Source organism: Eretmochelys imbricata, chromosome 8, assembly GCF_965152235.1.
Source record: "Eretmochelys imbricata isolate rEreImb1 chromosome 8, rEreImb1.hap1, whole genome shotgun sequence".
In the NCBI taxonomy this organism is placed as follows: Eukaryota; Metazoa; Chordata; order Testudines; family Cheloniidae; genus Eretmochelys; species Eretmochelys imbricata.
In genome coordinates, this window is record NC_135579.1 from 86,548,309 (window position 1) to 86,575,940 (window position 27,632).

Sequence of the window (27,632 nt, forward strand, 5' to 3'; positions counted from 1 at the left end):
AGGGATTCAGCTATGAGAAGTATGTACTTAAGTCAGTATTTTTCATTCTGTTTTAAAACTGTTTTAGAAATAGTATTTTATAGCCACTTGATCAAGTGCCATGTGCAGATTTCAACATAAATTTGTGGCCTCACATCATAGTTTGGCCCAACAATCTAATAATCCCTTCTTGATTTTGTGCTAACAAATCAACAATCTGTTTTTATTACTTCTTAGTTAACATTTAACAGTATCCTGTTAAATAGATTGTCTGGCTATACTGAAAGAAGGACAGGAGACATTTGACATGGGTTTAATCAGTTTGCAACTTTATTATTAGATGTCTGGCACTACCCAGCAGATAAAAGTGTACAGTGGAGGTAACCCCACGTTTATTCCATAATTACCTGGGGGGCTTCCACCACTCCCCCTCTTTTTCCATCCAGGTCCCTCCAGCAAATCCACTGCCGGGACTTTACCATACCCGGGGATCTTCCACCAGTTCCCCCTCTTTTTCCATCCACTCCCTCCAGCAAATCCATTGCCAGGATCTTACCATCTATTTCCCCCACCCCCCCTAGGAGGGTTAAGGTGGGCTATAAGAATGTGGGGGTTGGCTGCCTGCCGTACCAATCATAAGAGTCCCCAACCGCCTCCCCGCCCCCCACAATGTAAAAGGGAAGCTTGAGGTGCAGGGCTATCCCTTTTAAACCCTGCATTCCCAAGGGATGAGTCACCAACCACAGTGACTCTTTTGCAACAGTTTTCACCCCCCTCCTGCCCCAGCCGTAAAGTACCGTTTCCTTCATTAGACCAGCCAGCCAAATACCCTCAAGATGTGGTGCGGTCATTTCTCTTAGCTCAGTGTGCAACAATGAGCAATTTACTTTGATGAAAAACTATATTAGAGAAATATTACAAATGTTTTTCTAATATGTGATGCCATATATTAACAATGGTAATTCAATGCAGTGGCTTAATTATCTTCATGGAGAGCTATATATTTTTATGTAATACATACAGAAAAGACGTTCAGTTAACACTGAACTTTGGCTTCTACTAGTTCTGATTCTGCACATGGTAAAACTGACTGCAAATTAGATTCTGCAATATATATTGTTCATAATATTTTTCAACTGATTAATTTCATATAGTTAGCAGTAACCTACCCTGTGGCATTCAGCTTGCAATTTTGTAGCAATCTCAAGCACTGTGTTCAAATCCCTAGTGTTGTGTGTAAAGATGATATGAAACTCTTTCAATGTATATTTTCATTCTGTAGTTCTGCTTTGTACTCATTTAAAAGAATTAGTCTTTAATTTGTAGAGAAAGACTTTCAAAATGAAGTTTAGAAAGACAGCAGTTTGTCACATTCATTGGGAGTATTATCTACATCTTAACGTGCAGGGAGTTACTTGCAGAGCTCCAATTAAATCGCTTAGTGTACCCTATTGCATGTTATTTTTTTTTGTAATTGCTTCTTTAATAAACAATAATTGTACAAAACTACAGTCATGTACTATAAACTAATTACACTAGTTTGAATCATTAACATACCACTGATCCACTTCCATTTATTTTGATGTAGCTGAAATATGCTTCATATTTGCTTGTTGTCTAGGAATGGCAATCTAATAGGAGCTATGCTTACATAAATGGAAAATACTGTACAACATAAAACTTAGAAATGATAAATAAGATGAGCATAAAAAGAAATAGTACAGTTAAATATTTAACGTAATTGTCAGTCTTGTGAAATGGCATGAAAAATAGTTAAGGGAAAATAATTTTTCAAATATTTTACCAAATGAGGAGAAACTCATTTTGGAAGAAAAAGAAGAGTAATTTTCATACTAGATAGCATGTACCTCTATCCCGATCACTACTGGATGGAATTTGAATTGCTAAAATTTCTTAATAATCTGATAGTTAAGGGAATTAAATGATAGGGAACTGTGATTTTTGGAGCAGAATGAACTGAGTTCTAGGCCTGTTGTCATCAGAAGTGGTCATGGGGTTTAGTTCAGAAATTACTGAAGTCCTCAGTAGCCACACATCAGCAACAATTCAAAAATGCAGACTTAGAGAGGGAGGAGATGATAATGAAGTTCCCGATGTGTAAACCTTTTCACTGCAAGCTATAAGGAAGATTCCCCTGTATTTGGAGCCAAAGTAAACTTGGTTTCTGAATTTCTAAATGACTTGCAGCTTTTTAAGCCATGTCTAATAAGTTGTATTTATATGAAATATTGACTCTTAGTGTGAAAACAAATAACTAACAAACTTACAAAGCTCTCTTTATTTTCATTCTGATTATTAATCTTTTTCTTTGGTAATTCACAGGTGTTATTTGGAAGATGGAGCTTCAAAAGGTGCCTGGCTGAACCGCTCAAGTATTATTTTTGCAGGAGGTGATAAGTGGTCAGTAGATCCTCGAGTTTCAATTGCAACAGCAAATAAAAGGGAGTACAGCCTTCAGATACAGGATGTAGATGTGACAGATGACGGTCCATATACTTGTTCTGTGCAGACCCAACACACTCCGAGAACAATGCAGGTGCACTTAACTGTACAAGGTACGTGTTTTAACCAATTGCACAGCATTATTAGGAATGTATTGAAAAAATCAGCATTTAAAGTAAAACAGTCCTTTTTTAAATTATATTTAAAAAAATATGTTCTCTTCTTAATGCACAGTAACCTTGTGATCAGAATGCATCCTCTAGAATGTCAGTCTAATTTTATTATATTTTAATTCCATAACCTCTCCCATGGATTTTGGCACCATAATGATTACACTAAGTTCATAAAATCAACACAGAATTTTTTTCTATAAGATATATGCTCTAGTTATAACAGGAGTTAATTCAGGGAAATCCTATCGCCTGTATTATACAGGCAATCAGACTGGATGATCGTAGTGGTCCCTTCTGGCCTTATAATCTATGAACTTTTCAGCACAGCTCAGGCAAAATCCTCAGCTCTATTGTCTTGTATAGGTAGATAGTGAACTACCTACTTCTCTATTCAGTTCCCTTTTAAATTCAAGCCATGATCATGAAAGTGTATGTGACCTAGATGATGGGCATCTGAGCATGTTTTAGCCAGCCCCTCATGACCTCATGACATATTGCATAGACCTCATATGTCAGGAGGAAAAAATTCTGTGACCTTTTCAACCATGTAAGAGACTTGTGGTAAGTTTTTTTACATTTATTAATTACTGTGCACAGCTTTTTGTACAAGATATAAGAATTTTAATGCTAACTGAACAATCCTGCTTTTTTCTCAGTACCTGTGCATTTAGAAAGTAAGGTGGATCAAGAAGCTATTGTGTTAGATAGAGACTTATTCAGTATAGGCTGGAGTTGTTCAAACACATTCTTATGGACAGAATATCACCATATTGATGCCAAAATTACCTTGATTTCATTCCTGCATAAGTGGCACTTACGTAAAGCCATTGTCCTGCAAAAGTGAGCTCTGTAGTTATTCTTTTGTGGCCTTTAAATCAGGTATTAGTCTCCTCAAAATGTGGTTATTCTTGATTACTTGCAAGGATTCATTTATTTTCGGTTACTATTTTATCTTTTCTGTTATTAGAGAGGATATGCCTGCAGTATTTGCAGTGTCAAGTAGTTTATGTTTTAAAAATATGATAAACACCTTTATGTTATATTTTTAAGTTAATAATTGCCTCATCAACAAGCCAAACAGGTAACACGCAGACACAGAAAGTTTGTACTTCAGTAGCTGATGTGGGATTACTGCAGTTTTGCAATTACTTTGTTTTCCAGAGCTCAGAAATGAATATAGTAGGTAAGGTAAAAAGCTTAATCATATGGTGCTGTTTGTAAATGTAATTATTCATTTGAAATTGATTGGCATTTAAACAGTTTTTCAGTTATATGAATATAAGTTCAAGAGGGACAAACATCAATAAGTCAAACGGGGTCAATTCAAGCAGTAAGTAAATGTCAGAGAAACAATTGTCCTTAAGGAGAGATGATTATCTGCATGCTAAAACAAGCTGTCTCACACATTTTTATTCTTCAAATTTTAGTAGGTCCCGTCAATGCATGCTTAGATACATATTTTAAAAATTTTGTTTGAATGATACATTTTCAAGACAAGATAAAGTAAATTATTGAAAGAGTACACAATTCTCCAGATTAAGGATTGAGGGCATCCAAAAGCCTTTTTTTAAGGGTTTGGCTTTCTTTGAATAAGCAGCCCAATAATCAACTATTTTTAAACACTCCTATAGCCTAATTAAAAAGTTCTAGGAGACAGGTGGTTTAGAAATGAGCAATGAGATGTTGAACCTTTCATCTGTTGATCAACCATTTAAATCCAGCCTTGGATTGGCAGTGATCAAAAGATTTTACTATTTGATTGTTGTCCAGTGGCCAGCGTGAAATAACTCTAGCTTTCTTTCATATGGCAACTGTAAAAGCAACCTTAAAGGTCAATGTCCAAATTTGTCATTCGCTCTATAGCTTCTGGCGGAATGAATCAAGACTATCCGTCCTACAGAAGGATTTTAGAGGGCTGCAGTTCACTAGTTGGTCTATGGTCTGGATGTCTTCTCCACATTCACATCCCAGGCTAATCTTCATTTTCCATTTTCGTAGTAGATAATTGCAATGCCCATATGAGGTTCTGATATGGTTCACTGTGATCCATATCTTACATGGCATGGTGAAGCCAGGTGGTTGGTCTGTAGGACCATAATCAGATTTTGATTCTTGATCCTGTTATTTTTACACAACCTCCACCACTTGTCTTTTGGTGAGAATCCCAAGATTTTAAGAGTTTTGGCCATTAACCAGAAAGAGCTCCTAAACTTAAGGCACCATGTTGGGTTGGAGGGGAGTTTGGAGATCCTCATAGATGGGCAAATCTATGTTTGTATTTCTGCTGCTTCTCTTCAAAGTGATGGTGATAAGATATGCATAAATAAGGAAGGAAACTAGACTTGGTGTTGACTTCAGCACTCCTGAAACAATTTGATTAACAGTGTTCAATTGCACATTGACAAGTTTTGTTTGTGTTACCTACCCATATTGTTGCATAATATTCAGCTGCTGAGAAAATGAGAGCCGAAGAGGCTATCCATAAGATGAGAATGTCTGTTTCCCAACTGGTCACAGCTCATTTGTGGATTATATTGTTCCTAGTCTTTATCATGGCAGTGGTCTTCATCAGATGTTGGCCGTATGGGATGGTGCAATCCAGAATCATTCCAAGATATTTCAGGAAATCCTTGTGCCTGAGTTTTATGTTGCAGAAGATGGCTTTCAGATGCTGCTTTGCATGTTGGTTGCTCAGGTGGAATGTGAACACAGCTGTTATAACTTCAGTGATGTCAGTACAGTGCTTTGTGGCTAGCTCCCCACTACACAAACAAAACATAACCATAACATTGCATTTTTAATGGGAGTCTTACAAGAGAGGCAAGGATTAAATGGCCATGGAGGTGGCCTCTTCGCTTATTAGCACATGGATAGAGAACCTCAGTCTCCAGGAATATCAACTCAGTTCATTTCACAAATCCCATAACAGTTAAATTCCTTTAATAAGGAAAAAGGTTACCTCTGTGCTAGAAAGCTAAGTATCCAGAGTTTGCTGCTCTCTGGAGTTAGAAACAACAATGGGAGTGGAGGGTGATAGTTGAGGGGGTAGGGTAAGAAGAAGAAAGAAATTGTATACCACAAGTCAAATACTGCTTTGTTACATTAGTGCAGTACCCATTGACTTGAATGGGGAATGTCAAATGAGAACAGAATTTGGCCCAGTATTACTGTTTTTCAGGTTTAATTAAACAGTTATTTCTGACAATAAGAAAGTTAAATAACCATTAGCTATAGCTACACAGTCATTTAACCTCATGTATGCTACTAGTTTGGTTTTCTGCTTCTTTAAGAACCTGTACATAGATTCCCAGCCCTGCTCTGCACCCATTGCACTGCCCAGGCAGCACAGAGAGAAGAATCTATTATGCTTGATATTCCCTTTGAGGGATCAAGTCCCGACTCCCCAGTAAATGTAGAATTGGCATACCAGCCTCCTGTGTCACCTTGCCTCCATCTCCAGTATAGAGCTATGTTGGGGCAGGGAGAGTGCATGGCAGGAGATCACTTCAGCCATCTCAAGTTGGTGGACAGTCTCTTGGAGACTACTGCCAGCTGGCATGGGCTAGAGGAACTCCCAAACTGTATTAACCTATGCTAGGGTGGAATGAGGCAGAGAATCCTAACTCTAATCAGCTCTCTGATATACTACCCCATCTGCAGCAGCATAGAATGTAGCCCCAAATGTCTGAGAGCACAGGAATTATGTATGATTTTAAAAAAAAAGAAGCCTGAGTGAAAATTATTTCTACCATTTGTGTATTGTTCTCTCTGAGGATGCAAAAGCAAAGGAAGAAGGTATGTATCTAGTATGAGATATATCTGGTAAAATTTCAGACAATGTCAGTACACCATTAAAAAAAACTTGACAAATGTATTTACTATGTTGACAGTTGAAAATAGAACAAATAAAAACATCAACAAAATTGTGTGTGTGTGTGTGTGTGTGTGTGTGTATGTACACAAATAGAAATACCAAAAACTTTGTATATTTGAAGTGATCGTGTCTATTGTCTCCAGCAGAGGTAATACGTGTATATATGTCAATTTGCTGTAGATCTTCTAGGTGGCTCCAAGTATGCTGTCTTGTCATCATTTTAAAATACATAATCATGTGCTAAGTTCAGGAGGGTTTATTGCCTTTGCATTTTAACACTGATGCCAAATATAGTTGGGGGGAAATATTCTCATTTCCCTTAGGCTAGCAAGGTGCATTCTGCAATACAAGAAGGCACAAGTGTTATATGCAATCTCTTCAAATGGTATGGGAATAAGAAGCCACATAGTCTTTATCACAAACTGGGCATGAAAATGAATATTGCTCTTGAAATTCATAGGTAAAAAGATTTTTATTTAAAACTTCTACGGTATCAAATCAAGACTTTTGGTAGACTAGTTTTGGGGGTTTTGATTTAACGTTTTGATTTCACAATGAGCCTGTATGAGGAAAGGAGGCAGAGGACAATAACAAAGTTGTGTGGCCCTACGTAACACCCTTCCCCAGTGCTTCTGAGGTGGTAGGTAAAACAGCAAGCAGCTCATTGAATTCATTTGCTTTACATCTCTGCTCCCACAGAAGCCCCTAATGAGACTGAGAACAGGAAGTAATTACTAATGTTGCTACATGCCTAGACAGCAGACCCTGGCTTTCCTCTATTGTTCTCTTGGCATTCATTTAAACTACAAGTGTATATGTGACCTGGCTCCACGATGCTCTCAGTGGATATCCAACAAAATTTAAAAGAATTCCAGTATTTCATTACAGCACCTCAATTGTGGTGTATGCCATTGTAATGCAAAGCCATGCAAACAAGAATTAAATGACCAGCTTAAAGTAACTAAACTAGACTGAAAGAAACATTTGTCAAATATAGAAATGAACCATTGTTGAAAGGACACACCAACAGTGAAGGCAAAAAACAAGTCTTTTTCTTTTTTAAATATAATAATCCACACTGTTTTCTTTAATTTGCATTCTCACAGAAAATAATAGCTAAGAGGCCTGGCCTAATCCTGCAATTGGAGGCTTTTCCATGTTTCACCACTGCAGGACTAGGATGTGATTTCTGTTAGTCTGTGAAGGCGTAGCAGAGCGCTGACTCACCACCGCGGCGCCTCCTGCTGGCTATCCTGGGAATTAACTCTCTCAGCCTTTGTGTGCCCTCTATAGGCCAGTGTCTCGCCCTCTGTTACCTGCCCCTCTGCGGTCCCTTTATCACCACCATGTGTAGGCCCCACGCCCTTCCCGGACCACAGTCCCCTTATCTTGGGGTGCTGCCGCTCACCCAGGGAACCCCAGTCCCCTGAGCCCACCTCGCTTTAGTGACCCACTGCTGGTCTTCATCTAGTCCCTTTACTCAGGGGCAAACTGCAGTCTGGAATGGGCAATCATCATTGGTTAGGGATTGGACCTGCTGCCTTTCCCTGCAGCCCCAGTACCTCCCTAGGCCTTCCTGTCAGGCCTCAGCCTGGGAGGTTGCCAGGCCTGAGCTCCCCAGCTTAGCCTGCCCCTACCCCAGCACTGCTCTGTTGAAGGTACCCTGTGCTCCCAGGCAGCCAGGTCCTTCCCGCTTCAAGGCTGGAGTGAGACAGCCTGCCTCCTAGCTCACAGCCCTCTTTATACCAGCCCTACCGGGTCCAGATTGCCTGCTACTTGCCTTTGCCTGATTGGCTCCTCGTGGTAGCCCTTTCCCACAGCTGGTTTTAACCCCTTTTTCTCCAAAGCGAGGTGCTCACCCCACTACAAGAGGTAATATGTATTGTACTGTTCCAAAGTAAAGAATCCCCTGCTTTGATTATTTTTATAATAGTTAATGCCCTCAAACAAGGAATTGAAAAGCAAAGTTGAAAACTAATTGCATATAAAACATATAAATGAAAGCTTTAAATTAATTAAGCTAATGATCTGAAATAATGAATCAATAGTGAAAAATATGCCTAATTATTAAGCAAAGGCATTTATATCTTCAAAAATGCAAAGTGTAACCTAAGGCTTCAATTTATTAGCGGTTGGTGTAATCATCATTAACATTTTCAGTTGAATCTTTAATGAGTAATAAAGCTATTAATATAAAACAGAATTTAAAATGGCAATCTTTAATACTCCAGATAGCATACTCAAATCCTTTACAAACACTGTATATGAAATCTTTGTCACACTAATTACTTTTAACCAGTGCGTCTTTGAACCCAACAATGTCATGTTATAGCTTTGAAAGAACCAAGTACATATATTACATAAAGAACCTTATTTTATTAGTAGGGACAAAAACCTTTAATCCTCTGAATTTGTAGCTAAGATCGTTTTTTTATAATATTTGTTGTATGCAGTTGTAATGAAAATACTCCCGTAACTGCAGTCATCTGAGTTCAACTAAAACTTTTATGGGATTTTTGTACGGGGAATCATGCCATATTATTTGCATACAATTGGATTAGCAATGGTAACTAGAGGGTTAACTTCTACACTGAAATACAGTAGAGGACAAAGGATCTCTTCAGCCCAATGCATCAATTCTTCTTCATGCGATTGCACACATCCATTCCACTTCACGTGCCTGTGCGCCCAGTGCACAGTTCTTGGAGGTTTTCCCCTCAGCAGTGCTAGTCGAGGCAGCACGTGCTCACTCCATGGCCTCATGATGGTATACAGGGCCGAGCCACCCCGACCTCCTTCAGTTCCTTCTTACCACCTGTGATGGCTGTCATGTTGTCTAGTCTTGCCTTCACACGGTTTTCAAAATTTATCTATTTTGTACATAGTTGATACTCATTTAGCCATAGTTTTGGTGTTAGGTAGTTTTTAATATTGTTTCCTTCTAGAGTGGTGTTACATATTCCAGTTCCTTTTGTTGGGTTCTGGTACTGGGGCCAGAGCATGCCTCAGTTACCGGGCTTTACCCTCCCTCATTCCTGCAAAAAGCCAATGGCAGTAAGTGGCCTGCACTTCAGTTGCTTGAGTGTCTCAGGGAGTTGTACAACAGGGATTTGTAGGGACTTGAAATCAGTGACCAAAAACGACAGCGTGGCCAGACTTACATTTCTACTGATGGAGGCAGCTCTGTGTTCACACTTGGAGTCTTCCGACTCAGAACAGCTGCTTAGTTTATGTGCACTCCTGCTATGTTGGCTGACTCCTGGCAGCAGTCGTCTTCCCAAGTACCAGGGAAGAAACACCACAAGTTGCCTTCATAGGACTCAGCATCTAGTAGAGGGAAACCCTAATACTGAAGTCCAGCAACCATGCAGACAAAGGTAGTAGAGTGTTTATCTTGTATGTAAATATATAGTAAAAGCTGGTTTATCCAGCATGTTGGGGGAATGGAGGGTGCCAGTAAGTGAAACATCCCAGTTAACTAAGAGGGAGGGAGTTTGGGTACAGGAGAGGGCTTGGGGTAAGGGGTTGGGGTGCAGTAGGGGGCTCGGGGTGCTGTATCCGGGGGTGGGGGTGCTCACCTCTGGCAGCTCTCTGCAAGCTGCAACCTGTACTGGCAGCTCCTAGGTGGAGATGCAGAAGGCAGCTCTGCATACTGCCCCGAGCTCTGGCTCCGCAGCTCCCATTGGCCTGGAAATGTGCTGGTCAGAAAAACAAATACACGTTCCTTTGTCTAGTGTTGACTGGGCTTATGCATTGCTTACCAAACACATTTTAAGACCACAATTCTAGCACCCCATACATACATCACTCAAGAATATTAATGATCAATGAGTCATTAGTTCTCCAATTATATATTACATACACTTTTTGGGTATATATCATGACAACCATGTATTAGGCATAGTGAGTATATCAGGCCTGAAAAGAGTTGCAGACGCAGAGTTAATGAACCCTCAGTGGGCCTCCATATCACAATACCTCAGCCACAAAGAGGCATCACTTTGGGGATCAGCAGCAACAATACCGCTGCATCTACAGATATTGCTAAGCAAAATTGTCCAGATTTGGTGTGCTGGGCATGTGCACATCTGAGTGAATTACAGATCTGCACCCACATCTCAAAGAGCAACAGTTACAATATAGATAAGTAACCATCTTTTATCACAGTCACATGACAAGTAGGTCAAGTGGCTAAATCAGTTGCATGATAAAAGAGAAGTCTCCAGTGAGCCAAAAGAGGGGATAGTGAGTGGATAGCTTGAAAGAAGTCTGTCTATGGAAAGGACAGAATTAATAGAGGCCAGCTAAGAGAACCTGATTGAGGTCTGCAGCCGGCCTGAGTTATCAAAGGAGGCCCTAGAAGGAAAGTGTGAGACTCCTGGCTTAAGGAGGGAACAAGGGTTAGACCGGACTAATTGCTAAAGACTAATGATTATGCTGTAAGAGACTTAATAAATGAAACCCCTTGCAGGGGGGATCTCAGTTTAAAGTATTCTGGACTGGGAGTGACTTCCTACAAAAGCCAAACAGGGAGTAGAGTGGTGGTGGGCAACCGTCAGGGTAATCCACTGGTGGGCCGCCAGACCAATTGTTTACATTTGCACAGCCGCCTGCATCTCCCAGTGGCTGCGGTTCGCCATTCCCAGCCAATGGGAGCAGCAGGATGCAGCGTGGGCCTAGCTGGCGCTTCCCGCAGCTCCCATTGGCCGGGAACAGTGAACCTAGGCCACTGGGAGCTGGCTGGCTGCAGGCCACAGGTTGCCCACCACTGGAGTAGAGGGCAATGCACCTGCAGGGACATGCCATGTGTCATAAATATAAAGGGAAGGGTAAACCCCTTTGAAATCCCTCCTGGCCAGGGGAAAGCTCCTCTCACCTGTAAAGGGTTAAGAAGCTAAAGGTAACCTCGCTGGCACCTGACCAAAATGACCAATGAGGAGACAAGATACTTTCAAAAGCTGGGAGGAGGGAGAGAAACAAAGGGTCTGTGTCTGTCTGTATGCTGGGTCTTGGCCAGGGATAGACCAGGAATGGAGTCTTAGAACTTTTAGTAAGTAATCTAGCTACGTATGTGTTAGATTATGATTTCTTTAAATGGCTGAGAAAAGAATTGTGCTGAATAGAATAACTATTTCTGTCTGTGTATCTTTTTTGTAACTTAAGGTTTTGCCTAGAGGGGTTCTCTATGTTTTTGAATCTAATTACCCTGTAAGATATCTACCATCCTGATTTTACAGGGGGGATTTCTTTATTTCTATTTACTTCTATTTTTATTAAAAGTCTTAAAACCTTGTAAGAAAACTGAATGTTTTTTCATTGTTCTCAGATCCAAGGGTTTGGGTCTGTGGTCACCTATGCAAATTGGTGAGGCTTTTTATCCAACATTTCCCAGGAAAGGGGGGGTACAAGTGTTGGGAGGATTGTTCATTGTTCTTAAGATCCAAGGGTCTGGGTCTGTAGTCACCTAGGCAAATTGGTGAGGCTTTTTACCAAACCTTGTCCAGGAAGTGGGGTGCAAGGTTTTGGGAAGTATTTTGGAGGGGGGAAAGACGCGTCCAAACAGCTCTTCCCCAGTAACCAGTATTAGTTTGGTGGTGGTAGCGGCCAATCCAAGGACAAAGGGTGGAATATTTTGTACCTTGGGGAAGTTTTGACCTAAGCTGGTAAAGATAAGCTTAGGAGGTTTTTCATGCAGGTCCCCACATCTGTACCCTAGAGTTCAGAGTGGGGGAGGAACCTTGACACCATGCAACAAGGGAGTATCTTGAGGGGTGTTTTTCTGCCAGAGAAATTTTTTATTCTACTCTCAGTCTCCATTTGATGGCTTGACTGTGGCAAGACAACATTAGACCTGTTTGGCCTGCAGCTTCCCAGTCCTGCTTTTTCCTCAGACATCAACTTGTGTGGCAGAAGGCAAGTGCCAAATGAGTAGGGATATACCTTATTCATGGGCTTCCTGAAGGGTCTATTTCCTTCTTGTTTTCCCCACGGTTATGAAGATCATAGGACCAGTGGAACTTCAGAGAACTCTGTTTGTACATCTAGAAATCACAGTGAACAATGGAAGAATGCACAAAGAATGGTTTTAATAATGAATTAATTGGTTAAAAAAATAAAAGGCCTATTCAAATAATCCACGTAATTTTATTAGAGTAAACTATTTGTATGTTACTGTAAATCTATTAAACATGCATAGTAGATTTTTAAAGAGAGTTTCCTATGAAAAGATAGTTTTTGTTAAACCATGCCCTTACTCTCATAGCTGCTGACTTTTACAAGAACAGAACATGCTTACCAGCAATGTGCTACTCACTGGTTTAAACTTGCTGTCTCAATTATATTTCTTTATTTAAAAGGCTTATAGAGCATCTACATGGTCATTTTGAAGGAGAAAAGCCCTGTTGCTCTTCCATCTCATTTCCACAATTGTCAGCTTTCCACATCAGTAGCTTGCATCTGTGGCCAGGACAATTCCTTTTTGAATGTTGGGAGCTTGTGTTGGTTTTCTTATTCAGCATTGGTGAGCTGTTTGACAATCATCTAAAATTGAGAGTTTTTCTTTTGGCTTTAAGGAAAGTAGTAGTGAAGTCTTTGTAAGAGGAGACCTTGCTTTATGTGAATATGTTTGTTAATTGTCCACTTTATCTAACTTACAATATGTGGCCAAGCTTCTGAGGAATGTGTGGCAGTATAGATGCAGTAACATCTGGATAGAAAGGATATATATGATAAATTGTCTACACAATAGGTATGGTCAAATTGGGTGGAGTTTTCAAAGAAGAAAAAGCAGGGAAATAATATCTTAAATTAATGCTAGGTATGTTACCTCTAATAAATAGACTTTCAGATATGGATGGACTAGCCTGACTCCAGAACATGTACCCAGGATCTTTTCAGTACAAAGACTCTACCCCTAATTCTATATGAAAAGTAGTTTAGGCCCCCAGATCCCAGTGAAATCACCCTCATTCCATAGGCTCCTTTGGAAATCCCAGCCATCACCTTGTAACAGTTTTGAATGATCTGCTCAACACAGTGAAGTCTATGACACAGCAGATAATCAGATCCTGTTAAAGTTCCTGAGAAGCAGGGTAAACACAATGGGAAAGCTCTACAGTATTATTTGAAGGGAAGATGTGAGTTTTGGTTGAAGGACCTAATTTTTTTCAGGTAGCATAAGGAGTAGAATTTCTGTACTCAAAGAGCCTTGGTACATGTTCTGGAGTCAGGCCAGTCTAGTCCAGTCCATATCTGAAAGTTTATTTATTAGCAGTAATATATCTGGCATTAGTGATAGATGTTATTTCCCTGCTTTTCCTTTTTTCCCCTTCAGTTCTTCTACTTGTTCTCTTTTCAGTTATGACAGCCCAGAAGAAAAGAAATGCATGTCAAGCCATTTTTCAATTTTGTGATGCCAAAAAAACCTCCTGTCAAGTCTGACTGCATTAACATGCCACTCAGCCTCTCTGTTCATTAGAACAAATTAGATTTGGAAATCTTTTAACTTTAAACAAACTCACTGCAAACCTGACATATAGTAACAGCAGCAATTATTTTCTTCATCCTTTTTTTATTGCATAGGTTTTATCCCATGTAATGACAGACTAATTGCAGAAATGTTGGGAAAACTTTCAATGTCAATTAATGTAACCTCCACAAAAATTCAACAGCAATTGGAACCAGGAGCATTTTATATCCTAAATAACAGCTTTTATATCAGACTTCACAGTTGAGTACCTTAGAAGAAAGTAGATGTGAAGAAAAGATCTGTAAGCTCGAAAGATTCTCTCTTTCACCAACAGAAGTTGGTCCAATAAAAGATATTATGTCACCCACCTAGTCTCTCAAATATTTTGAGATCAACAGAGATATAAGAAGACAGCAAACAATCTTTTTAATTGCAATTAATAAGGTAATGCATATAAGTAAGGTAGATCAGGACCTGCTCAATCAGGTGGCTGCAAGGAGCTCTATTTAGTCAAAATCAGAGTTTCTAGGTTTTGGCCATCAACATTCTGAAGCTTAGCACTTGCTATTCAGACTTTCCAAATTTTGCAGCATTAATCATACAGAACTCATAATGCTGACCAGTATTTAACCCTCTTCAATATTTTTTGATTTGGGCTATCAGCTGCATGCCCTCTTATATTCTGTGTATTATACTAGCATGCAAAATCCATATTTTTTTTAAAAATTGCACACCAGATCAAATCTATCTTCTGCAAGATGTGTGTGTTCCAGCTGATGAGCTACACAAGGCACTTGATCCAACCTCATGTATTTCTGCTCTGTTGCAGTCAACCCATTCTGTTTACACTTTCAAGTATCTTATGACTTTTTTAATCACTTTTGTACAAGGAGTTCTCCTTGTGCTTCCTTCCTCTTTCTTTACTTCTAGTTCTTTTTTATTTTTGCTTGCAGTATGGATAATGTGGGGCAAAAGTTCCACCAAAAAGAATCTTAACTAAGTCACATCACTTGGAAAATGTGAACTTAAAAGGCAGGGGTCTTTGGAAAAAATATTTTTATATAATGATGTGCAATATATAATATCAGTATGTTGGGAGAGTGTATTTTCCCAGAAACCTCACTGTTTCCCAGAGAAGATCTTCCTCAAATGCTGACTTAGGTGTATCTATACTGCAGTTAGACACCCACAGGTGACCTGAGCCAGTTGACTCAGGCTCACGGGTCTCAGGCTAAGAGGCTGTTTAATTGAGGTGCATAGATTGCAGGGGACTCTCTCACCTCTCAGGGTCTTAGAGTCTGGGCTCCAGCCACAACCTGAACATCTCCACCACAATTAAACAGCCCCTTAACCTGAGACAGCTGGCACAGGCCAGATGCAGGTTTTCAATTGCAGTGTAGACATACCCGTAGCATACTAGAAGGACAGCAGCCAGGTACTAGTATTAGCGGTTACAGGGTGTTGTACTCAGTGTAAAATCTGGGCTTATTTTCATTTTTTTTAAATTGTATTTGAGGGACCACATCTGGTCTGATCTGGTGTGCAATTTTTTAAAGAAATATGGATTTTGCATGCTAGTATAATACACAGAATATAAGAGGGCATGCAGCTGATAGCCCAAATCAAAAAATATTGAAGAGGTTTAAATACTGGTCAGCATTATGAGTTCTGTATGATTAATGCTGCAAAATTTGGAAAGTCTGAATAGCAAGTGCTAAGCTTCAGAATGTTGATGGCCAAAACCTAGAAACTCTGATTTTGACTAAATAGAGCTCCTTGCAGCCACCTGATTGAGCAGGTCCTGATCTACCTTACTTATATGCATTACCTTATTAATTGCAATTAAAAAGATTGTTTGCTGTCTTCTTATATCTCTGTTGATCTCAAAATATTTGAGAGACTAGGTGGGTGACATAATATCTTTTATTGGACCAACTTCTGTTGGTGAAAGAGAGAATCTTTCCAGCCTAAAAACCATATTGAAAAGGATATAAAACCATCTTAAAGATGCAATTAAAGTCCAATTGTCCTCTGTGTTTTCCTTTTAATTTTAGTAAATTTAGCCCTGTGGAAAGCTGCCAGACTGACAGCTCTGTAAAGAAAAAACAACCCCTATTTATGCACTGAACTGCAACAGCAGGAATAGCAGCACTCAAAGTTTCCCCACAGCATCTCAGCCCCGATCTTGGGCAAGAGTCTATCTATTGGTTCTATCTCCATTCCAATTCAATTCTTGGTCTCTGTGGAGGCTTGCGCATAGTAACAATTATTAATTGTACAAAGGTGGTTTTATGCTGTCTATGACTGTCAGGTTCAAAGTGAGATCAACCACTCATTATATACAGGTCTCTGCATAGTCATCAGATTGTAGTCATCATTGCTTGGGCTGGCTTTGAAGCAGCAACTTAGAGATAAAAGGTGGACTAACCTTTATTTATGTAGTCTCCCTTCAGAGCGGTGTGGGCATCAGGTTTCAGTTTGGCTAGTGCCTGACTTCAAGTATGTAAACATTTTTTGAAAGGATGTCTCATATTTGCACTGAGAATAAACTCACCCTCCATATTCTCTGGTAAAAAAGGCAAAGATATGAGACTTACACATTTATAAGGAATGATTTTGATCTGGGGGTAGATCTGTTTGAAATAACGGAGACTCTTATGAACCTCAAGAAGCTAATTGGTGCTATTGAGCTATATATCATCTCTGCTGAATGGGGTTCATAGAGATGGCATAACTAAATTCTACAGAAGCAGCTTCTGTGTTCTCTTATAGTTTTGTTCATTCTTTTGTTCTGAAAGACTAGAAACAATGTGTGCTGTTGGGAAAAAAATAAATGAAAATAAAAAGCAAAAAGGAGATACAAAGTGAAAGCAAAATCACTTAACCAAAGTGCGAGTTCTCCCTTTATGTTGCATATGGATAATTGGCAGCAGAGTCTGCAACAGAACATAAAATTTTAGAAACAGGAGATTTTTTTAAAGCAAAGTTCCAGTCCATTAAAATGCCTCCTTTGTTACATGGTGAATTCTATTGAATAACAATGAGTTCTTGTATAGGAAAGAAAGGGCTTTCCCTTCTTTCAGGGCAGGAAGAATTTGAAGGCCAGGAATTATATGCTACACATTACAAATGAAAGAAAATAAAGACTCAAGCCTTATCCCAAACTCTCAGTGACTTCACTGGGAGCAGGAACAGGTCCCAAGATTGCAAAATCATTTATGATGAAACCCTACTCTCCAAAAGAGTTCCCTGGGTGAATCTCTCTGTTGCACTGAGATCTTTCTGTACAATCATTCCAAACTCATTTTGACTCTTCTTTTGTGTGCCATTTTTGCCTGATGTTCTTGATGTGGTCAGTGAGGAAAAAATAGATTTTTAATGGGATAAGACTGTCCTCATATCATTTGACTTTGTACTGCACAAAATTTTGATTAAGAAATACAAAATTCAGATGCTACACATTAAATGGATTAAAAACTGACTAACCAAGATGTCTCAAAATGTAATTGTAAATAGGGAAATGTCATTGAGTGGATGTGATTCTAGTGAGGTCCGGTTCATTGATAACTATGCCAAGATATCAATGACCAAGAAGAAAACATGAAATAATCATTGATAAAGTTTGCAGAAGACATACAGGTTGAGGATGTAGTAAAGAGGACAGGAGAACAGGTCACTGATATCAAACGATCCAGATTGCTTTATAAATTAGGTACATGCACACAATATGGATCTAGGAACCCAAGAATGCGGGCCATATTTACAGAATGAGGGACTCTATCCTGGGAAGTAGTGACTTTGGTTCATGGTGGATGGATAATCAGTTAAACACGATCTCCCAATGTGATGTTATGGCCAAAAAGGACTAATGCGTTCCTTGGATGTATAAAGAGGGCAATCTTCAGTTAACGTTATTGCAATGACCTTATTAAAGGGAAGTGAGAATTATCAGTAATTAATTACAAGTTTAGAAGGAGTTCTTAGTCAACTCAGTCTTAATCAGAGCTAGATGCTAACTCATGAACTGATGATTTAAGTGTTAGATTTTCTGATATCAAAATCAGAAAATGAAATTGTCACAGATCCCAGCGAGTGCCTCTTCCTGGCCAACCAGTAGAACTACTGTGAGGGGAATCCAAGCCTCTGTGCTCTGGAGCCCCTAAAGCATGTTCAGCTTCTAGACTGTCAACAAGCTAAAGCACTGGTTCCTCCTTTGGCCTCTGGCACATTTCCTGAGCACTGACTCTCAGTCTGCTACCCTTTCTCAAAAATGGAGCTCCTTGGCCCACCTGCCTTGGACCCCCTGGACCAGTGCTGACACCTGAGATACACCTGTTACTTAAACACGCCTTGTCCCAGAACTCCACCTCAGAGCTCAGAAGCTTCTGGTTTACAGTTTAGCTCACTCAGGGGCATGCAGGAGTTGTGAAGCAGTCAACATACAGAGAAAAAAGAAAAGGAGGACTTGTGGCACCTTAGAGACTAACCAATTTATTTGAGCATGAGCTTTCGTGAGCTACAGCTCACTTCATCAGAGGCCCTATGCTACCAGCACTCCCAGCTACCTTCGAGACGCCACTGACTTCCTGAGGAAACTTCAATCCATCGGTGATCTTCCTGATAACACCATCCTGGCCACTATGGATGTAGAAGCCCTCTACACCAACATTCCACACAAAGATGGACTACAAGCCGTCAGGAACACTATCCCCGATAATGTCACGGCTAACCTGGTGGCTGAACTTTGTGACTTTGTCCTTACCCATAACTATTTCACATTTGGGGACAATGTATACCTTCAGATCAGCGGCACTGCTATGGGTACCCGCATGGCCCCACAGTATGCCAACATTTTTATGGCTGATTTAGAACAACGCTTCCTCAGCTCTCGTCCCCTAAAGCCCCTACTCTACTTGCGCTATATTGATGACATCTTCATCATCTGGACCCATGGAAAAGAAGCCCTTGAAGAATTCCACCATGATTTCAACAATTTCCATCCCACCACCAACCTCAGCCTGGTCCAGTCCACACAAGAGATCCACTTCCTGGACACTACAGTGCTAATAAACAATGGTCACATAAACACCACCCTATACCGGAAACCTACTGACCGCTATTCCTACCTGCATGCCTCCAGCTTTCACCCTGACCACACCACACGATCCATCGTCTACAGCCAAGCTCTGCGATACAACCGCATTTGCTCCAACCCCTCAGACAGAGACAAACACCTACAAGATCTCTGTCAAGCTTTCTTACAACTACAATACCCACCTGCGGAAGTAAAGAAACAGATTGATAGAGCCAGAAGAGTTCCCAGAAGTTACCTACTACAGGACAGGCCTAACAAAGAAAATAACAGAACGCCACTAGCCGTCACCTTCAGCCCCCAACTAAAACCCCTCCAACGCATTATTAAGGATCTACAACCTATCCTAAAGGATGACCCAACACTCTCACAAATCTTGGGAGACAGGCCAGTCCTTGCCTACAGACAGCCCCGCAACCTGAAGCAAATACTCACCAACAACCACATACCACACAACAGAACCACTAACCCAGGAACTTATCCTTGCAACAAAGCCCGTTGCCAATTGTGCCCACATATCTATTCAGGGGACACCATCACAGGGCCTAATAACATCAGCCACACTATCAGAGGCTCGTTCACCTGCACATCCACCAATGTGATTTATGCCATCATGTGCCAGCAATGCCCCTCTGCCATGTACATTGGTCAAACTGGACAGTCTCTACGTAAAAGAATAAATGGACACAAATCAGATGTCAAGAATTATAACATTCATAAACCAGTCGGAGAACACTTCAATCTCTCTGGTCACGCAATCACAGACATGAAGGTCGCTATCTTAAAACAAAGAAACTTCAAATCCAGACTCCAGCGAGAAACTGCTGAATTGGAATTCATTTGCAAATTGGATACTATTAATTTAGGCTTAAATAGAGACTGGGAGTGGCTAAGTCATTATGCAAGGTAGCCTATTTCCTCTTGTTTTTTCCTACCCCCCCCCAGATGTTCTGGTTTAACTTGGTTTTAAACTTGGAGAGTGGTCAGTTTGGATGAGCTATTACCAGCAGGAGAGTGAGTCTGTGTGTGTATGGGGATGGGTTTTTGGAGGGGGGTGAGGGAGTGAGAGAACCTGGATTTGTGCAGGAAATGGCCTAACTTCATTATCATGCACATTGTGTAAAGAGTTGTCACTTTGGATGGGCTATCACCAGCAGGAGAGTGAATTTGTGTGGGGGGGTGGAGGGTGAGAAAACCTGGATTTGTGCTGGAAATGGCCTAACCTGATGCTCACTTTAGATAAGCTATTACCAGCAGGACAGTGGGGTGGGAGGAGGTATTGTTTCATATTCTCTGTGTATATATAAAGTCTGCTGCAGTTTCCACGGTATGCATCTGATGAAGTGAGCTGTAGCTCACGAAAGCTCATGCTCAAATAAATTGGTTAGTCTCTAAGGTGCCACAAGTCCTCCTTTTCTTTTTGCGAATACAGACTAACACGGCTGTTACTCTGAAACATACAGAGAGACACTTTAACATAGCCTAACAACTTTATGCTCTTTTATATTTCTTCATGTAAAGTGCAGGGGAGTAGAGCTCATACAAAATAATAAACTGCAATGTCCCTCACTTTGTATCTCACCTGTCCCCTGCGAGCCCTTTGGAACTATCTGAGTCCAGGAAGGCAGACATGCAAGATATCCTGTCTTCATGAAGGCTGTTGCATGCTAGCTGGTCCTCTCCCTCTTGCAGCCCTGTCAGGGTTCCTTCCCCACTCTGAACTCTAGGGTACAGATGTGGGGACCCTCATGAAAGACCCCCTAAGCTTATTCTTACCAGATTAGGTTAAAAACTTCCCCAAAGTACAAACTTTGCCTTGTCCTTAAACAGTATGCTGCCACCACCAAGCGTTTTAAACAAAGAACTGGGAAAGAGACCGCTTGGAGATGTCTTTCCCTAAAATATCCCCCCAAGCCCTACACCCCCTTTCCTGGGGAAGCCTTGATAATAATCCTCACCAATTTGTACAGGTGAACACAGACCCAAACCCTTGGATCTTAAGAACAATGAAAAATCAATCAGGTTCTTGAAAGAAGAATTTTAATGAAAGAAAAGGTAAAAGAATCACCTCTGTAAAATCAGGATGGAAAATACTTTATAGGGTATTCAGATTCAAAACACAGAGGATCCCCCCTGGGCAAAACCTTAAAGTTACAGAAAACAGGAATAAACCTCCCTCTTAACACAGGGAAAATTCACATAAAACAAAAGATAAACTAATCCGTCTCGCCTGTCTTACCTATACTGGTTGCAATATTGGAGACTTGGATTAGGATGGGTTGGAGAAGATGGATTTCTGTCTGGCCTCTCTTCATCCCAAGAGAGAACAAACATGGAAACAAAGAGCACAAACAAAAGCCTACCCCTCCGCCCCCAAGATTTGAAAGTATCTTGTTCCCTTATTAGTCCTTATGGTCAGGTGCCAGCCAGGTTAGCTGAGCTTCTTAACCCTTTACAGGTAACAGGATGTTGCCTCTGGCCAGGAGGGATTTTATAGCACTGTATACAGAAAGGTGGTTACCCTTCCCTTTATATTTATGAAAAACCTCATCCCACCTTCTGTGACTTTTCTCTCTCTTGCCCCATGCTTCTTCCTGTCTGGCCTCTGTTCCTGTGTGTTTATTTTAACCTGCCCTGTTTTTGTTCTCCTCCTAGTGACTTTCAACTGCTCCTATCTTTCCCCTTCCCTCCAGACGAATCAGCAAAATGTTTTTTTCTAAGGATGCAGCTACTTTTTGCATAACCTCTGTGTGAAGTTTAAGTACCATTGTTAACCTTAAGTGCTTCCCATTGTGTCTGTCTGGAGTGTACATGCTACAGGCCCTGGCTGCAATGGTGGATCCACATATACGTGGGCACTCATAAAACAGCAGTTTTTCATAATACATCTTCACAATATCCATCAGAATTCATTAGCTGTGCAGACATAGCCCCAATTCAGCACCGAAATACCTCCTACCATCTTGTATTCTACAAACAAAGCTTTGAATAAAGAACTGAATGATCCATCCAAGCTGTGGATGTGTTCCCGAGGGACTTTCAAGGCAGCAAACTCACCAATACTTCTAAGAACCTGATATATGGACTTTGGAGTCTCTATATGTATCTGACTGCTTTACCATTTAACAACTCTCTTCTTGTTCTTTCTTTTTTCTTTATAATAAACTTTTCCTTTTAGACATGAAAGGATTGGCTGGCAGCATGGTATTTTAGGTAAGATCCAACCTAATACTGGCCTGGCAATGTGGCTGGCCCTTCGGGGTACAGAAGATCATTTTGCATAGTGAGCAGAGTTTTTTAAATAACTTCTCACTGTACTGGACCTAGGTGCTGATTGGGAGCCAGAGAAGTGGAATGCAATAAGGGAGCTGTGTGATTTCTTTTTTTATTATTATTTCTTGATAACCAGTGTGGGAGATCAGAAGTACAGTCTGTGACTGGTTGGTGAGTTTATCTTCAGTGTTAACCCCCAGTTTTGGGAATATCTGCTCTCCCTTTTGCAGCCTGCCCTAACCTTGGCATTTTCAGTGAGGGCTACCACAAGCACCTTGGGTCACAGATACCATTGAACTATACTAGGAAAATGCAAGCCATATTCTAATGCTCTGGCTCTGGAAGAGTTTGAGTAAGGTGCATTTTGAAGCTGTTCTTAAAAATAAAGAAGATAGAGGAAAGAAATGAAGCCTTGTAGTATTTAGGAGTAACAGCTTGGTTTCTTAATTTTTCACCTTTTACTGGACAAAGTTAAGACTGATATTTAAGAAGGAGTTCAGTAAGTTAGAGGTCTTATTGCTATCCATGGACCACAGTTTGAAAACTGCTATTATCTTACATAAATACAATGGGACAGAGTTAAGATAACCATGTGTGTTTTATCAAGTGCTTAGCGTGTGACTGTCATTTTTTGCAATTCCATGTTCTTGATGGAGTTTCTCAGGCTTTTCAAAGGAGGGTGAGAACATGGAATGGTGTGGTTAGTATCCCATGCACCTGATGAGGGCTGCAGATTGGAAGGCAAAGACTAAACCTGTGAGGAAATTTTGATTCATTCCACACCGGGCCACATCCCAGGTCACCTTTGGGTCTAGTGTAAATAAGGCATGCAGAATCGGGTCCACATGTGTGAGAGACTTATATAAATTCCTTTTCTTACTTCTCTCTCATATGTTTTTTCTGTGGATTATCTATGTTTTGGTTTCTTAAAACATTTGATACACTTTGCATATAATGAATTGGAAATAATTTAATTGTATATGTATAGATTCAGTCCATAATGATGATCAATGTTTTTGATTTAAATGTTTCATATTTCCAGTGTAATATTCCAGTCATTTTCTTTGTTTAATAAGCCTCCTTAATGCCTCCTAAATATTAATGTATTGATTCAGTCTTTGAAATGTTTGTGAAGTCTAATTTATTTTCTAAATCTGGCCAAGAGGGACTTGCATTTGGAACTAACAAGATAAACCTTGCACAAATTTATTTAAAGTGGAACAAAATAAATATGCAAAATACTTCTAAACTCATATCACCACCACTTTCCAGTTAAAACTGACAACATATTACTTTTTTAAATTGCTGGTACTTGAGTGGGATGTCAGTTTTAGTTATAAAATTAACTTGCTAGTGCCAGCCACTGTTATCATCTTGTCCCTTCTCAGAACAAAAAGAGAAAGAATTAGCAAATTTGTTCCAGATTTAAAAGTAGTTTGGTTAGATTTACTAAACAATAGAAAAGCAGTCCAGTTCCGTAATTTTATTTAGAATCTTTATTATTATGGGCCATATCCATGAAAGCTGTGAGTAATGACCAGTCAGAATGTTCTCCCACAGTTTTTGTTTTTGCGGATTGATTAAATGCTTTACAAGCTCTTGCAATTCCTGGCAATTCAAAATGGACTCTAGCAAAATGGACTCTACCTGTGGGCTTGTCTGTACAGTAGGGCAATTTGCACTATGGGGGTGTGATTTCTAAAATGCACTAGCATGCTACATGCTACTTGGTCCATGTAGACCCTGCTGGTGCTCACTAAATGTTCCCCAGTGCACTTTAACATAGTGACATCACTTTATCAAAGCACACTAGGGAACATTTAGTCCACACCAGCAAGGTCTACATGGACCAATTAATGAACAACACATTAATGTGCTTGAGAAATCACACCCCTGTAGTAATTACTCTACCATGTAGACAAGTCCTGTACCTATTAAATCATTTCTTCTTTAATATCCTCTGATAAATCATGAAAACTCTCATCTTACCTGGCCTGATGGTGATCTCACTTGCATTGGTATAAGTCAGAAATAATTTCACTGAAGTAAACAGGGTTATCCTAGTGTGGAACCAGAGTAATTCTGGAGTAGTGATAGCTACCTCCACAGTTAAGATTGCAACTGAATTCTCTTTATAAGCCTGTATTTTGCCCCATCTCAAATCCACAAAGGAATATCTACCTCAAAATTGATAGATTGGACTCTTTTTCAAAAGTAGTTTTTTTTTCTACCTGATCTTAAGTAAATTGGACAAGTTGTTTCTGACCTATAAAACCTTTTCAATGCTTGTATTCACTAGAGTCCAAAATGTCTTTTGATGTTTTTTTGTAACAAAAAACGGGAGTGGACATATCTACTTAAGATCTAATGCAAAGGACCAGAGTTAAGGTGATTAAATTCTAATTTTAAAATTAGATAATAGTTTGAGGAGTAATTTCTAAATGGGTCAGAGATGGGCTTGAATAACATGAGCAGGTGGGGACAGAGGGAGTGGATTCCCTCAGTGGGTCTTCTTGAAAGAGCCTGAGGCAAAGGTGGTGGGAGGGAAGAGGGGAATGATTCCCTGTTCTGCTACTCACATATTTCTCCTAAGCTCTCTGTTGTCTTGCATACCTCTGCTTTGAAGCATTTTGAGATCTATTGATGGAAAAAGTCTATAAAGTGACTATTAATAATAAGCATATATGGGAAAAGAGGGGTTGAGAGACTCTGGAGGGCTTGTGGAAAAGAAGATTGGAGGTATTCTCACCTAACCTCCATTTCTATGACAATGCTGTGGTCTGTCAGAAGTGAACAACTCCCAGTAATTCTTAGGAATCCGTCTTAGCACCCTCTCTTTCAAGTCTAAGGGGCTCTTAAGTGGCCTGAGGCTTCTAACTAGTCACAATGTCCCTTTTCCCCTTCCTCTTGCAGACTTCTCAAGGTTGGATGGAGTAAGTTCCCCCTTCCTTAGGAATCCCTTCTTGCAGACCTTAGGAACCCCTTCCTGCAGACCTTAGGAACCAGCTGGTCAGTGGAGCCATATGAAACTCAAACTACTTAAAGCACTGAGGAAATTTTCTGAACTATCAGAGATAGTGGCAAATTTTTGGCTGAATAGAATTCAAATTCTAGTTTTATATTTAAAAACTGGGCATATCCAAAAGCATAGTAATATTTTATTAACTTGTGAGTGAGACTACAGCAAGTGTTCATCATCCTGATTTGAAAACCAGAGTGTTGTTTTGCATGAAAATAATCTATTTGAAAATTCGAATACTTTAATAAATGTCAGGACAAACTAATTGTTTTTATTTAAATCCTAATAAGTCCAGAATTCCATCTTTAAAATGAATTCAATAACTGTCATTCAACCCTTCTTTAAATTCTGAAAGTTGTATATGGAGAACATTAAATAGATTTTTTGTAAATGCATTTGCAGTCAAAATGATTTGACTTAAAAAGTGGATAGAATTCATTACTTGGTACCCTGTTGACTAGGAGTACTCCAATGTATATTGCACTGTAGAAGGTTTTACAGAGCTCTGCAGTGTGCCAGACCTGTTTTTCAGCACTAAAATTATTCCAGTAAATAACAGTGAGGAGAGTGACAACAGCTGCTAAATCCTGGGCCACATTCTGCTGTCACGTTGACATAGCTATTGGAGTGCTCCATACATATGGGAATTTTCCCCCAAGTGATTGTATCATGTATTGTGGAAAAAAGATTCTTCTTTTAGAATTGTACTTAAGACTTATTGGGCCTGATGCTGATCCTGCTGAAGTCAATGGCAGAACTCCAAACCAGGAGCCAATTCAGGCCCATGATAAGGCTTGTTCTGAAGCTTCTGGAAGTGAAAGGCTATTGTTTCAACCTGCTGTGTCAACTCATACAGATGTTCAGTAATAAGAAAATAAAGTTTAACAATGTAGTGTGATTTACTCTTCCAATCATGCATAACCTTATTAGTGTAATTAAACAATGAACAAGAGTTTCATTTTGAAGGATACTCTGGGTATGTCTACATTGTGGCTGGGAGTGTGCCTCCCAATCTGGATAGACAGACTTGTGCTAGCAAGGCTTGAGCCAGCACACAAAAAATAGTAGTGTGGACATTGAGGCATGGGTGGCGGCTTGAGCTAGTGACTTGAGTACAGGATTGCATCCCTGACAATCTTGGCTAATAGCTATTGATGGCTCTATCCTCCACATCTAATTCTTTTTGGAACCCAGTTATACTTTTGGATTTCACAACATGTCCTGGCAACATGTTCCACAGGTCGACTGTGCATTGTTTGAAGAATAATATTTGTATATTTGTTTTGAATCTGCTGCCTATTAATTTCATTGGGTGACCCTTGGTTCTTGTGTTGTGTGAAGGGGGAAACAACACTTCTTTATTCACTTTCTCCACACCAGTCATGATTTTATAGACCTCCATCTTATCCTCCCTTAGTTGTCTCTTTTTAAAGATCAACAGTCTATCTTTTTAATCTCCTGTTTCTATTACATATGTCCGATCATTTTTGTTACCCCTCTCTGTACTTTTTCCAATTCTAATATATCTTTTTTTAAATGGGGCAACCAGAACTGCACACAGCATTCAAAGTGTAAGTGCACCATGGTTTATATAGTGGCATTGATATTTCTGTCTTATCTATCCCTTTCTTAATGGTTTCTAACATTCTATTAGCTTTTTTGACTGTTGATTGAGCAGATGTTTTCAGAGAACTATCCACAATGACTCCAAGATCTTTCTTGAGTTGTAACAACTAATATAGACCCTGTCATTTTGTACATATAGTTGGGATTATATTTTCCAATGCGCATTACTTTGCATTTATCAACTTGGAATTTCATCTGCCATTTTGTTGCCTAGTCACCCAGTTTAGTGAGATCCCTTTGTAACACTTCTCAGTCAGACTTAGTCTTAATTATCTTGAGTAATTTTGTATTGTCTGCAAGCTTTGCCACCTCATCATTTATCCTTTTTTCCAAACCATTTATAAATATGTTGAAGAACGCTGGTCCCAGTACACATACTTGGGGGAACCCACTTTTTACCTCCCTCCACTGTGAAAACTCACCATTTATTCCTACCCTTTGTTTCCTATCTTTTAATCAGTTACAGATCATGAGAGACTTTTCCTCTCATCCCATGATTTCTTACTTTCCTTAAAAGCCTTTGGTGAGAGACCATGTCAAAGGCTTTCTGAAAATTCAAGTATATAATATCCACTGGATCACCCCGTCCACATGCTTTCTTGACACCCTCCAAGAATTCTGATAGGTTGGTGAGGCATGATTTCCCTTTATAAAAGCCATGTTTA

The 27,632-nt window shown here is 39.9% G+C and overlaps 1 protein-coding gene across 2 annotated transcripts in view; it reads left to right on the forward strand.

The window, feature by feature from the left end:
- NEGR1 (neuronal growth regulator 1) overlaps positions 1 to 27,632 on the forward strand; it is a 598,170-nt gene that overhangs the window by 282,235 nt on the left and 288,303 nt on the right. For both annotated transcript variants that reach the window (XM_077824070.1, XM_077824072.1), the window contains exon 2: positions 2,323 to 2,555. In XM_077824070.1, the coding sequence (XP_077680196.1) occupies positions 2,323 to 2,555 (233 nt within the window). The remainder of the gene's footprint in view (positions 1 to 2,322; positions 2,556 to 27,632) is intronic.